General features: G+C 42.4%; 1 protein-coding gene across 1 annotated transcript in view; it reads left to right on the top strand.

Annotated features, from left to right (window-relative positions):
- Esr1 (estrogen receptor 1) overlaps positions 1-15,063 on the top strand; it is a 266,953-nt gene that overhangs the window by 192,755 nt on the left and 59,135 nt on the right. Inside the window, exon 6 of the mRNA XM_012951315.2 lies at positions 13,178-13,316. Within this exon, the coding sequence (XP_012806769.2) occupies positions 13,178-13,316 (139 nt within the window). The remainder of the gene's footprint in view (positions 1-13,177; positions 13,317-15,063) is intronic.

Genomic DNA, 15,063 nt, shown 5'->3' with positions numbered 1-15,063 from the left:
TGTTTCTCCTGACAACTTCCTCACCTGTCACATATAACTGATTGTTAAATGGATTAAAAAGGTAATTGAATGTGTGTGTGCAAACACTGATTGACTCCTATTTCTATTTTGTAAAAATCTGATAGGAAGTACTTTAGAATTCACTGGTATTGTCAAAAGTGAGTTGTGGAAGCAAGTAGAAGCAAGGCAATCATTTTCCTAGGAAACAGGTGAAATGGCTATTACTCTTAAACACGGTGTTGATGTCGATGCCTCCTGCTGGGCAATCGTGTCTGCATTCCCACCAGCCATCAGCTCCTGAGGAGAGGAAAACTTTTCTTGTTATTAAATTTGGAGAGAATTAGTCACATAAACAGTTATGCACTTGAGGGACATAGCCCTCCTCCCTCGTCTTCTTTGCCAAAAGGCAATGGCACTTTCAGTCAGCATATTACAGAAACTGAAAATGATTTTTTAAAAACTATTCATTCATCTGTGTGTGCGTGTGTGTTGGTGCATTTCTACGTGCGTGGCAGCACAGGGTCTTCTGCCACTGCACAGCAATGCCAGACACTGTTGTTCCTTTTTGCATCTGGCTCCTTCGTGGATGGCTTGGGAGTTAAAGCTTGACTTGGGAGTTGAATCTGGGTCTGGGATTTGAACCCAGTCCAGCAGGCTTTGTAAGCAAGTGCCATTAACTGCTGAGCAATCTTCCCAGCCCCAGAAAAAAAAGAAAGATACACAATATGTCATAAATTTGGTTATGCTGGGATCGGAGTTAAGATCTATTCATCCTTTGAAGAAGAATAAAAGCCATATCTAGGGGGCTTAGACAATGGCTCAGTGGTTAAAGGTGCTTTCTTACCAAGCCTGCCAGTCTAGATTCAATTTCCAAACCGCCCATGTAAGCCAGATGCAAAAAGTGGTGCAAGCATCTGGTGTTCCTTTGCAGTGGAAAGAGACTTGGCATACCCCACCCCGCCCCTGACACGTGCAAATTGTGTCTAGCCGTGAAGTACGAGGTGAGCTGAATTGATGAAGGTTAAGTGACATATCCCTCGAAGCTTTCGTTGAAAGTGAAGAATCATTTATATCTTTTAGTAGAATTATTTTTGCATATGCTACAGTTTATAATTCGAAGCATTAAAATTTTAATGAGCATATGTATTTTAGTCCTTTTTTTCTTAACAGAGAAATTCCATAATTGCCATTTCAGATAAGAGTTAATTCATCTCCATAGGCTGTTTCAATGTCCTGTCTGGTGGTGTATGAACATAGTCAAATATTGCTGGAATGAATAAGATGTAACCACAGTGTATTCACACATACACTCACACACGCATGCACGCACATGCACACCTACAGAGAAACACACATGGTCGTTAGTAACAAACACGGGCTTGATATCCAAAACAGAGACGCACCGAGTCAAATGTACTTCTGCCCTGAAGTCTAGTAATTTCTTGAAGGCATCTCACAAGGAGTGTGATACTTGAATAGAATCCTGGGGTGAGGCTTCAAGCCCAGCAACAGTTGAGCAAACTTGAACCTGGTGTTTGTTTTCGGGTATCCTTCTCAACAAGTGGGCTGTGACGATAAGCCTGCGTTGTTGTCAGCAGACGTCGGCATTTGACTTATGCTTTATGCGTACAGACATGTGCAAAGTCCAGAAAACACATCAGGCTACCTTGCATTTAGATTAAATTATGGCTTTTCTGTCTGTATAAGTAAGATGTAAGTTCTGCTCCATTGCTCTGAAGGGGTTAGTAGTTGTGAAAGATTTCATAGAACACAGGTTTCCATTATCAGGGCCAACCCTGGAAAGTCTACAGATTTATATGGAGACCATGGCTATCACCGCTCATTCCATCAAGATACAGATATCTTAAAATAGGGACCTACTGGTATGCACCATTAATTTTGAAACGCCTTTGCTTATTTTAAAACCGCTGCATTGAATGACCCCATTTTTAACTTAAATTAATTGGTTTTTAATTATGCTAAGGGTGACACATAGTGTGTGTGTGTGTGTGTGTGTGTGTGTGTGTGTGTGCATCTAGCACAGGGTCTTATACATACTAGGCCAGCATTCTATCCCTGAGCCACAGCCCTCAACCTAACACACAGTTTTAAAATAATAACAGTTCTGGTTTTATTGCCCCCAGAGTTCTACTTTATTTTTCCAGGTGAATCATCTTTCCAGGTCATGTCTTCTTCTGTCCATCCCAAGGCCAGTGAAGAGTGTAAAATGCCAGGTTCAGTAGAAAACCATCCACCACTTAACTCACGGGTGCTGCATTCTGAAAATTGTTCAACATCTTGAAATGCTTTGGGTATAATAAAACCCAAAATGGACACTTTTGTCTAATTTTGTTCACATATGTATTTTAGGCAAAATATAATCCACATGTTCTTGTTTCCTCCACTCTAAAAATCATGAGAAATGTTGTTTTGTAAGGGCTGTTTGACATCCAGGAAGTCTTCAATTTTTTATTAGGTTATTTATATATGTACATGTAACTAAAAAAGAAAATAGAAAAGAAACAGAAGACAAATCATGACATCATGCATTTGGGCCACCACAACATTCTTAATCAAAGTCTGAGATCCTACATCTAAAATGTTTAATGCATTGCCCTAGTGTTTTGCAAAAAGAAAAAGGAAAAAGAGAACAAAGTGCTTTTTATGGGGCAAAAGTCTAGGGGTACAGTATTTGCTCTGGTACCCTGGGACACCTGCCAATTCCACGTTTTTATGGTAGTCCTGAGCAGCAGGTCAGTCCATCTGTATTTTACAGATGGGGAGCACTTGCTTTAGGCCACAGAAGAACAGCAAGCCAGGTCTACTTGACTTTTCTGCCTTTTCATTATTCTTGTCCTCCTCCTTCTGCTGAGGCGGGGGTGTGGTGGGATGTCGTCGGGGAGTATAGCCTTCAGATAATCAAAAAGTCCCATTAAAGAAGAGACTTGGAAGTAGCTTAGTCATCGTGCCCAAGGATGAGTGCTGCTTAGCAGTGGCTTGCTATTGGCAGATGGATATTCAGGAGAGCAGTTGCATAAGAACCCTGAGTGGGTGACAGGCTAGGGCATGAGGTCGGGGTAGGGGCGGCACACACGCCCCTTGTAACCGGCGAGAAGCAGAACATGCAATGCAGTGATGTGGGGAAGGGGCTTGCTTTGTGAGTTATGATATTTAGGAACATGTGATTATTCTAAAATTTATTTTCATTTTGTATGCTTACTTTATTTTTAAAGGTAGATGTTTGATGGGCCTGACATTAATTTAAATAGATAAAACACAGTTCTTCAAAATGAACTTTTGATGCTTACTCTAATGCCAGAAATATTGGAATCTATCATAAAGCAGAAATCACAGTTTTATGGTCTTCTCTATAATGGTACCAAGCATAAGATGGAGTTCAAGACTTTTTTTTTTGGAGTGAAGGAAAGTCATATTCAACTATTCCATGGGGTCCATGGTGTATGATATATAACATTAATATTTTTGGGTTTATTTTTATTTATTTATTTGAGAGTCATAGACACACAGAAAAAGAGAGAGAGAGAATGAATGGGCGCTCCAGGGCCTCCAGCCACTACAAATGAACTCCAGATGCATGCTCCCCCATGTGCATCTGGCTGACGTGGGTCCTGGGGAACCAAGCCTCGAACCGGGGTCCTTGGGCTTTGCAGGCAAGCGCTTAACTGCTAAGCCATCTCTCCAGCCCAACATTAATATATTATTTTGAAGAAACAAATGCATAACAGAGAGTGTGAAGACCACCTACCATTTAGATAAGGGTTTGTCTGATTAGTCAGCGCTATTCAGCCTGTGGCTGTCACTGTAGCACAATCACATGAAAACCTTCTGAGATTTCTTTTCTTTTAAATTTTCTTGTTTTTCTTTTTCACTGAATCTATGGCATAAGGGGGAAAGATATGAACTACTTAAGCCTTCTTCCATTAAGTAATACAGCAAACACTGCGAGCAGTCGCCTGGATGACATTTTGGAGAACTGGTCTTATGACTAAGACATGATTAAGTTTTTTTTTTTGAAGGTCAGGAAGCCAGTAGTTTTTCCAGTGGATTTACCAAAAGTCTTACCCACCTGGCTGCTGGCTCTGTCCATGCAGCCCTTTAGTGAGGAGATCCTGAACTCTTCTCACAGGTTTTACTTTTGAATCCCCAGATTGTATCCTATGTGAGCTCTGGGACATGGGTCTTGACAGAAACGACCTGAAGGACAAAAGGATTTGGGTTCATGATTCAAGGGGTGCCAAACCCCACCCTGTAGTGGGGAAGACATGGTGGCTGGAGAGCTGGAACAGCCCCCCGGGTGTGGCAGCAGTGCTTACCCTGTGGTTTCTTAGATCTTGGCACCAGGAAGTGAGAGCTAGCTGGATGTCCCGTGCAAAGTGTCCCCTCAGCTGCCTGATTCAGCAAGCCAAGTCCCATGTTCCAAACGTCCATCCGTTTCCCAAACAGTACCACTAGCTGGGGACCACATGCTCAAACACATGGGTCTTGGTGGGGTGGGGATGGGGTTACATTCAAACTGTAACACTTGAGGGCCTAGTTGGCTGAGTTCGGCCACGGGGGGGGGGGGTGGGTTGGTTGGGGGAGGAGTGGGGGGACTGAGGGGTGTGGCCCGGTCCTACACCTTGCTTACGCTCTCCACTTCCTGATCCACCAAGTATGTAAGGAGAGCCAGCCACACATTTCTGCCACCATGCATCCCTTCCACACCGCCATGGACTAGAAGGTCTGAAAATGCGTACCAAAAGGAGCCCCTCCTCTCTTCACTTGGTCACAGAGACAAGAAAAATAAATGCTGCTCCCCCATCTCAGGGTTTCAGGTTTTGCTTTGAATCTCTATAGCTTGTGTCCCACGGAACCAAAAGATATAAAATTACCACAGTATTTCATTTTTCTCACGTCTCTACTCTAGAGACACCCTGATTTATCTGATTTTAACTTTTCAGACATTCAGGTATCATTAGTCATTACAGCTAAAGTTCTCTGCACACTTTTGACGTTATTTTTAAGGGCCTGGCCATACCCAGCAAGGGCGGGTGAGGCCTGAAGGATCTCTTTTTGTGCCAAGGCAAATTAAGCAACTAGTACAGCAATGCCTGGCAAAGCAGAGTGGCACAGAGCGCTCAGGCTCTTGTGAGGCTAAAGGAAGGGGAATGGCATGCTGTAGACTTCCTTTATAGTCAGAAGTAAAGGAGATGGCTCAGCAGTTAAGGCACTTGCCTGCAAAGCCTAAGAACCAGGGTTCAATTCCCCAGTACCTATGTAAAGCCAGATTCATAACATGGCACATAATCTGGAATTTGTTTGCAGTGGCTAGAGGCCCTGGCACACATATTCCCTCTGTCTTTCTTCTCTCTATCTTTCTCTGCTTGCAAATAAATAAAAAAAAAAAAAAATAAATAAATAAATAAAACAATTGAATTAAAAAAAGTAAGGGGGGGATGGCTTAGAGGTTATGGCACTTGCCTGCAAGCCAAAGGATCTAGGTTCGATTCCCCAGGACCCATGTTAGCCAGAAACACAAGGGGATGCATGCACCTGGAGTTCGTTTCAGTGGCTGGAGGCACTGGCACACCCATTCTCTCTCTCTCTTCCTCCCTCTTTCTCTGCAAATAAATAAATAAAGTATATTTTTTAAAAGTGAGGGAAAAATAGCTCGGTGGGAAAACAGTTACTGTGTGGAGGACAGAAGGCAGAAATATCTTCACTTGGCGTGTTAACTTTCTGCTAGCATGACAAAATACCTGAGAACAACTACTTAACAGAAGGAAAGGTTTATTTTGGCTCATGGTTTCAATCCATGGTTGGCTGGTTCCATTACCTTGGCTCTGATGTGAAGCACAAGATCACGGTGTGGGTATGTGTCATGGAGAGAGCTGCTCACTTCATAGTGACCAAGAAGCGAAGCCAGAGAAAAGAAGGGAAGGGAGATAGTTTTAGTTTCCATAGCATACCCAGGAACTCAGTCCTTTCAACTAAATCCCACCTCCTAAATTTCCATCACCTCCTAATACCTCATCAGTCTGTGAACCTGTCAAACTGATATAAACTGATAACTGTGGTTGGAACTCTCAAGATTAATTTACTTCCCAAAGCCCATTTTGGGTAACCAAAATTTGAAACATGGTCTTTGAAGACATCTTAGGTCCAAACCATAATCTTCGGTAGTGATACTGGAAAGAGTACCAGCTGTATGTATGGGGATGTCTTTGTAGGGAAGGGGCTGCCTTCAAGATCGTTAGCTACCCAATTGCCTATTCAAGAGCTGGGTTGTGTTTTGAGATTATCTCTGTTTATTTCCAGTATATTGACTCTTCACAGACATTTTTTTTCCTTTACAAGCCCTTTAAATTTTTTTTTGTTAATTATTATTTATTTATTTGAGAGTGACAGAGAGAGAGAAAAAGGCAGAGAGAGAGAGAGAGAATGGGCACACCAGGGCTTCCAGAGCCACTGCAAATGTACTCCAGATGCGTGTGCCCCCTTGTGCATCTGGCTAACGTGGGTCCTGGGGAACTGAGCCTCGAACCTGGGTCCTTAGGCTTCACAGGCAAGTGCCTAACTGCTAGGCCATCTCTCCAGCCCCTTTACAAACTTTTTAACCAGACCTTTGAATATTGACCCATGTTCCCTAGACATGGGGAAAATCCTTTATCTTTTTATTGTATAAAATGAGAATTCCAAATATAAGACTCTGCCTTATCAATAAACTATAGTATCTACTGTTCAAGAATACATTTTGTCCCTCCAGTGAGAAGTCCACAGGGCCACAGCTCTACTATCATTACCATGAAGATATGGGCCCTCATGTTATAGGGGGACATTAGTCTGTCTCAGATGTTTCATATCCCACGAAGCTGAGAAGCTCCACCTTATCATGAATGACACTTGAAATTGTTTGAAAAATTAAATTTTTATATATATATATATATATATATATATATATATATATATATATATATATATATTTAGAGAGAGTAAGAGTGAAAGAGAGAGAGAATTGGCACACCAGGGCCTCAGCCCTGCAATTGAGCTCCAGAAAATTTGGCTTACGTGGGCTCTGGAGAGTCAAGCACGCGTCCTTGGGCTATTCAAGCAAGCACTTCAACCATAAAGCCATCTCTCCAGCCCTAAAATTTACTTTTTAAATGATCCTCAGCAGGCTCATCTGGAATTGCATGTTGGCCCAGTCTTTGTGTTCATAGGAAAATGAGGCAAGGAATTAAAATATACTCTCTATATATCACTGACCCAATGACCATTTTTTTTTTGGTTGTTTGTTTTTATTTATTTATTTGAAAGTGATGGACAGAGAGAGAGAAAGAGGCAGATAGAGAGAGAGAGAGAGAATGGGTGCACCAGGGCCTCCAGCCACTGCAAACGAACTCCAGATGTGTGCGACCCTTGTGCATCTGGCTAATGTGGGTCCTGGGGAATTGAGCCTTAAACCAGGGTCCTTAGGCTTCACAGGCAAGCGCTTAACCACTAAGCCATCTCTTCAGTCCCCAATGATGGTTTTATAGATATGATTTTGTTCGTAGATTACAAACAAAAGAGTATTCATAGACAACTGTCCCACGCAAAAAGCCCATTTTGCTCCTATGTGGTGAAAATGCTCTTGAGACCAGTATATTGGGAGAAAGGAGACTTGCTTCATCTAGTAACTTCCTGTCACAGAACTTACATTCATTGAAAGGTTAATTGACGGTCTTTTTTGCATAATCCTCCCAACCCTGTCTTTGGAACTTTCAGAGGACATTGTGCAATAGATTCAATAATCCTTGTCTGCAGGCACTGCGCACAGCTGGAAAAGATAATTAAATACAGTCTTTTAAAAAAATTGTGAGAGAACGAGAGCGAGAGAGGAGATCGAACTGGTGTACCAGAGCCTGTAAGCACTGCAATCAAAACTCTGCAGCTGAACTCCAGATATGGGGACCACCTTGTGCGCATGTGTGACCTTGCACATCTGGCTCGTATGGGTTCTGGAGAGTCAAATCTGGGTCCTTAGGCTTCACAGACAAGCGCCTTAACCGCTATGCCATCTCTCCAGCTCTAAATCTACTCTTTTATAAAAGACCTACAACATGTCACAGAGAGACTCTGGCCTCCAACGAAAAGTGCTCTTCACAGACATAATCAGCACACATACATTGTGCACACGGTCATGGGAACTTCCTTGTCTCCTGAAAGATCCCTGAAACTGACAAGCCTCACTGGAGCTGCCATGTCACTCTGCGGGTTAAAAGAAGATGGTCCTGTTGAAATGTAAACCTCCACGAGAAAACTGACTTTCGTCTTCCCAAAAAGTTGATTAATTACATGGCCAAATGTCATTCTGAGACCTTGGGGAAACCTCCTGGGTCTTTTTGTTTTGTTTAGATTTTACTAATTCAGCACAAGTTTAATCATCACGATTGGATGTATGTGTCCACAAACAGTTACTTTCCTGAGGAGTGAGAAAAAAAAAAAAAACAAAACCCACCTAACTTGAGTGTTCTGAGACTTCTAACCAATTTCACCTCCAAACTACGGAGGGGACTTATTAAGGAATTAAAAGTTCCCCCAAGCCTGTTGTTTTATGTTCTGTGCCTTACGTTTGGTTTATTCAATTAGACAAGAAGGAAGAGGATTATTTACTGTAGAGCAAAGCCTTTTTTTTTTTTCCCTCCCCAAGACTACTCCTTCTTGACCCCATGCACTCTAGGTAAACAGCCACAGTTGGTAGTAGTGCCCGTTGCCTTTGCCCTTGGGGAAATCTTAAACCATATCGTGGCTGCTTGATCTCTGAGATTTTCTTCTAAGCGAAGCCTTTCACTTCCTCATTTGTTCCAGCGCCTGTCCTGTATCACATGAATGAAGTGGATTCATTCCAAAGGAAAGACGTCGGCTCTGCTGTCTGGCGCCCCGCAATGGCTGAGCAGCAAACAGAGGGTGCCGTCGGTTAGGGCTTGTAAGCAAACTGGCTTTGGTGGGATGATGCTTTGTGCTCCTCTCGTGGGCACGCAGTTGTATTAGTGGCCTTTCTAGTTGCTGGGATAGAGTACCTGACAAAAATCAGTCGAAGAGAGGGAGAGTTTTATTTAGGCTTCCCTGTCGAGGTTACAGTCCACCATGATCAGGAAGGCCGGGCAGCCATTGCTTGAAACAGCTGCTCCCAGTCCACAGCGAAGAAGCAGAGATCAGTGAACCGTATTGCTCAGCTAGCTTTCTTCTTTTATCTTGACTTGGCCCCCAGACCAGGGAATGTTGTCACCCACTGTTAAGGTGGGCCTCACCATCTTAAATAGTCACATCAACACTGGAGATAACCTGACCTCATATTCTGAGATCTTTGGTGACTTTCCAAACTCAACTCTTGCAAAGGCTTGGTTAAAACCCAAGTCTTCTGGTCCCCTTTGTAGGGACCATACCTCCAATCAGAGAAAAAAAAAATCAATCAATAAATAAAAGAACTACTTCACAGACATTCCCAGAGATTTATTTCCATGGTGATTCTAGATCATATCAAATTGACAGTCAAGGATTAACCATCATAATAGTCTAGCAGAATTTATGGATGCATGCATAGTAACTTCCACTCTGGTGGAGAACATGTGAGAAGATTCTCTATAGTAGTGCTCATTAGGAAAATGCAAATTTAAATGACCATGCACAGGTAGGAGACCTCTCTACCTCTATTAAAATGTCTAAAATGAAAAAGACTGACCATCACAGGTATTGGCAAGAATGTGGGACAGTTGGTGCTCACAGAAATTGTTGGGGATGTGCAAAGTGACATACCCATTTTGAAAGCCATTTGGCTGCGTATTTAAGAAAGAGAGTTGAGAGAGTAAGAAAATGAGAATGGGCACACCAGGGCCTCTTGCCACTGCACAGGAACTCCAGATGCATGTGCCACTTTGTGCATCTGGATTTACATGGGTACTGGGGAATCAAACCTGGGTTATCGGGTTTTGCAAGCAAGTACCTTTAAGTAAGTCCTGAGCCTTCTCTCCAGTCCCCATTTAGTTGCTTCTTTTTTAAAAAATATTTTTTGCTCATTTTTATTTATTTATTTGAGAGCAACAGAGAAAGAAAGAGGCAGACAGAGAGAGAGTGAGAGAGAGAGAATGGGTGTGCCAGGACCTCCAGCCACTGTAAATGAATTCCAGATGCATGCACCCCCTTGTGTATCTGGCTAACATGGGTCCTGGGGAATCGAGCCTCGAACTGGGGTCTGTAGGATTCACAGGCAAACGCTTAACTCCTAAGCCATCTCTCCAGCCCTCATTTAGTTGCTTCTTAAAACCCTTGTGTATTTATGTATTCATGCAAGAGTGATTAAAGTATTTATATAGATTAAAAACTTATACATAACTCACAACAGACTTACTAGTGATAGCCAAAAGCTGGAAACAATCTAAACAGCCAATGGAAGGGTAACCATGTTGTACTTATTTGTTTGGGCATCCATACATTGTAAAGTTGTACCACAAGTTTTAAAAAGTCTAATTTTTCATATATGCAATATTTATGAGTCTTAAGGTAATTAAGAAATCATAGAAAAGGCAAGAGGCTATCAAGAACTGACTATGCATGTTAGCAGTGGGGTAGAGAGGGCGTCTTTTCTTCAATGCACAGGTAGAATTATTGATGTGAGATAATGACAAGTCAGAGTCACAGCCCTGAAGTCTGTCTGTGGCTCATGGCTATGTGGCTCATTGCTTATTTGGAGATAAGGGTTATGCCAACTGCATTGCTTTATGAAAATGAGCTAGGGCTTTTGATATAGGAAGAGAGTTCTTATAGGGTTAGAACTTGGGCCCCAGCAATTCTCAAGCCTAAGATTCTTATGCATGTTAGCAAACAGTTGAGAGCATAGACTCACAAGAAGGGTACATTATGAGATTTATTTTAAGGAGAGTTAATATAGGAGGGAAAAAAATGCAGTAAAGTGCCCAGACCAAAAAAGCAAAAAAAAAAAAAAAAAATTCTCCTGCTTCTCAGCCTGGCTGAGAAGATCCCCCTCACAGAGGGAGGGAGAAAAGAGACTAAGAAGTTAAGAAGCAAACCTACATGCTACAGGCTCACATATCTGAATCAGACATTTAACTAGAATGAGTGTCATCTTCAGGCTCAGCTAACCGATGGGCCTGACTGGTTGATAGACCCAGAAAGATGACTCCAGAAGGACCAGCCCACAGGTACTAAGCCTGGAAAAAGTTAAGGAATTAGCAGGAAATTGATGCTCTTACTGAGGGTGGGTTAGGAGGCTGTTGCTTGTAGCCATCTTGAACGGGACTGAACCAGACCTGAGTTCTAGTCCAGCAAACCAGGCGGCACCCATGTTTTCTTCCATGGGCCAGTCTCTAGACGATTGCCTGCTGGGAGAAAGCTACCTTGATCCTAATCCGTATCACTTCCAGGCTGCACTTTGGATAACTCTAAGACCCGAGAGGAGAAACATCCATTAGGTAGACCTTTCATCCTTGGTAGTTTAAGGGAGTAAGCCCACCCTTGGACTTCTTATTAAGATTGCTGGTTGAAGTGCAGTGCAGTAACGTCAACAGAAAACAAAGACAAGGACAGCAACTACAAGAGTTTCCCTTAGTCTTCCTCATGGATAGGTGGAGATTTAACAGTGGAAGGTCAGAAAAGAGGAAGGAAGCTGGGTTGGAATACTCCAATGTAAGACAGCAGGGTTTGGATGTGGGAGGCAGTTTGCTTCCAAGACGCCTTGTTTATTTGATGTCCTCATCACTCTGGCATATCTTTCTGTAGTTGGATTTATTGAGTCTCTGGATCCAACTCTCTGGCTAAGTAAAGCTAAGGAGGGGCCATGTTAACTTGTCGTCAAAGGCTGCAGGTTATATTTCCATCACTGCCTTTAAAAGAAAAATAAATTCTCCGAGTATCTGTAAAATAGGGACAGCGGTTCCTACCTGCTCAGATCATTGTGTTAATAAAGATGAAAAGAACTTGAACTTGCTTCTACCCCACAGCGAGGGGATTGATAAATTGGTTCTCCTTCCCGTCTTCTCCCTCCAGCTTCTGTTTCAGCTTTGCCTTCTTCCTCCTTGTGGTTATTAGGTATTCTCTGTAATGTCCTTAGTGACCAGAGAAAGCTTTAATTTCCTAACCAATCATTAAGAAAACAGGAGTACACTGCAGCAATGGCTCAGCTACTAAGGAACTTGCCTGCAAAAGCTAACAACAATAGTGTGAGTCCCCAGTACCCACATAAAGTCAGATGCACAAAGAGGCTCATGCGTGCATCATGGTGTTCATTTACAGCAGCTAGGAGCCTTGACTTGCCCATTATCTCTATCTGTCTTCTCTCTCTCTCTCTCCTTGCAAATAAATAAATAAATTAAATATATTTTTACAAAGCAAATAAGGGTACATGTGGCTTTTTAAATCCAGAAATAATCATATTATCTCCTTTATTCCTCTGATTCATTCTCCCAAGTAAGTTATTTCCATAGACTATGGAATTTTACATATTATGGAAAAAGATTGTGGCTGAGTGATGAAACAGATAGGCAAGTGATTTGATCCTATCTATGCCCCAGTTTCTGTTTGTTTTAAGGAAAATAACTTAAATTCCCAGCTTATTGGTGCCAACTAAATACAAGTGAGTACTACAAGGCCATCAGACACATCTAAGCAGAAAGTGTTTCCTCAGTAGACAACTTTATAGAGCGCTAAGTGGATTGCTTAAGTTGGCATGTTGCTCTAGATACGGTACTAAGGCAATGAAAAATTTAAAGCCACATTGAAATTCGTTGATGTGACTAGATTTAAAGAACGGTTTCTGGGCTGGAGAGATGGCTTAGTGGTTAAGGTGCTTGCCTGTGAAGCCTAAGAACTCATGTTCAAATCTCTAGGTCCCACAGAGCCAGACTCACAGTGACACAAACATGCAATGTCGCATGCACCACAAGGTGGCACACATGTCTGGAGCTTGTTTGCAGCAAGCTGAAAGTCCTGGTGTGCCCAGTCACTCTCTCAAGTAAAAGGAATTTTAAAAGAATGGTTTCCTATAAAGTGTGCTTATATGATTCTTTATTCCATGTAATAGAAAGGAAAGCCCCCCAGTTCAAACTCCTGGATACATCCATTTGGTCAGTGACAGTATTTTTTCTGGCAACTCATCAGGGTTTTTCTCACTGTGTTTCAGGCTTTGGGGATTTGAACCTCCACGATCAAGTCCATCTTCTGGAATGTGCCTGGCTAGAGATCCTCATGATTGGTCTCGTCTGGCGCTCCATGGAACACCCCGGGAAGCTCCTGTTTGCTCCTAACTTGCTCTTGGACAGGTGAGTGCCCCTACCATGGCTTGAAGTGCTGGAGCTCTTATGATTATTATTTTACCTCTGAAGCTATTTTATTCTGTACTCCATGAAGCTTCAAAGACCTAATATTAGTGATGTTTACAAGTGGGTGGCTCCAGGTGATACAGCATGGTCATGTTCACAGAAAGCTGAAACTCACCATCAACGTGAGGTCTCCTCAGGGCAACTTCACTATTTCTACTAGACGCAAAACTACAGAAAACAATTTTGCAACTCTACCTTCATCTGCTGTTATGTAAAGCAATGATGGATAACCTCCCTTTAATTAAACCCTTTTTAAAGGGTTCCGTACACATCCAAACCACAGTAGCCTTTTCATTTCCTTCTCTAATTTCTCCATCAGTAAGATGAGGAAGTTTGAACAGAGTTCTGAAGGCCACTTTCAGTTCTAGGAACTCATTTGGATTTACAAATGAGCTACTTTATTTAACCTATTATACTGGCTTGCCTTGGGAATGTGGTTTCTACTGCTGTCCTTTTTCAGTGATTTCTTAGGGGAATAGGAGTTAGACATTGTTCCAAGCGGCTCCCAGGATGGGGTCAGCACCCCTGGCCTAGCTGCCAGGCTCCATTGCAGCATGATCTCGACCACCACGGACTCCTAGGAGACAGGAACCTTCTCGCTTACGCTCTAGTAGAAAGGACGCTGAGTCAGACGTGTCCTGCTACTTGACAAAGTGGAAGCTAGCTTGTGGTGGGGCTGAGAATCGAGTTCAGGATCTGTGTGGCTCTGGCTACATTTCCGACCCTGCAGCTCACAGACTCTTCTGCATTCAGGCAGGATGCTGGAGTTTTTGGTTCCCGGTATTCCTTGAACTTTCGGGCTGCACAGTTTGGATGGAGAAAGGCAACCTCTGTATTGTGCTTTCCAAAGCTTCTTTGCTTGCAGCAGTTCAAAGCTGCACAAAATGAATCTTTTCTTTTTTTTTTTTTTTTTTTTTGAGTAAGGTCTCACTCTAGCCAATGCTGACCTGGAATTCACTATGGAGTCTCAGGGTGGCCTCAAACTCATGGAAATCCTCCCACCTCTGCTTCCTGAGTGCTGGGATTAAAGGCGTGCACCACCATGCCTGGCCAAAATGAATCTTTTCATAGTCCTTTGCTTGGTAAAGCCATGTCACCTTTCCAGAGTCTGCTCTGCTCTGGGGCTCTTGTGCCCTCATGACTCAGATTTATAGTTAAATTTAAGTACAGAATTGTACAAGATGTTGATTACCATTTTATTATGTGTTATTTTATTAGCTGAAAAACATTAACAATTCTTCTCCAGAAACCAATGTTTCTGTTACTAAATATATTCTAATATCACAGTTTCTCTCAAATTTTTAAAAATATTTTATTTTTATATATTTGACAGAGAAAAAGGGAGAGAGAGAGAGAGATATAATGGGTGCACCAGGGCCTCTAGCCACTGCAAAGGAACTCCAGACGCGTGCGCCCCTTTGTACATCTGGCTAATGTGGGTCCTGGGGACTCGAACCTGGGTCCTTTGGATTTGCAGGCAAATGCTTTAACCACTAAGCCATCCCTCCAGTCCAGTTTCTTTCAAATTTATTGAGAGTGCAGTAACTTTGTTCCTTAAAACTTCACTCACGCCATATTCTATGGAAGGTGTCTTTATATCCGTAGCGTTCCTTCTCCCTCCCTTTCCCTCTTTGTCCCTTCTCATTTTTCTTGTCATATCATTTTTTCTTTTTTCTTATCTTATTAT

This window comes from Jaculus jaculus, chromosome 9 (assembly GCF_020740685.1).
Source record: "Jaculus jaculus isolate mJacJac1 chromosome 9, mJacJac1.mat.Y.cur, whole genome shotgun sequence".
NCBI classification, from domain to species: Eukaryota; Metazoa; Chordata; class Mammalia; order Rodentia; family Dipodidae; genus Jaculus; species Jaculus jaculus.
This window is presented reverse-complemented; position numbering and strand designations above follow the sequence as displayed.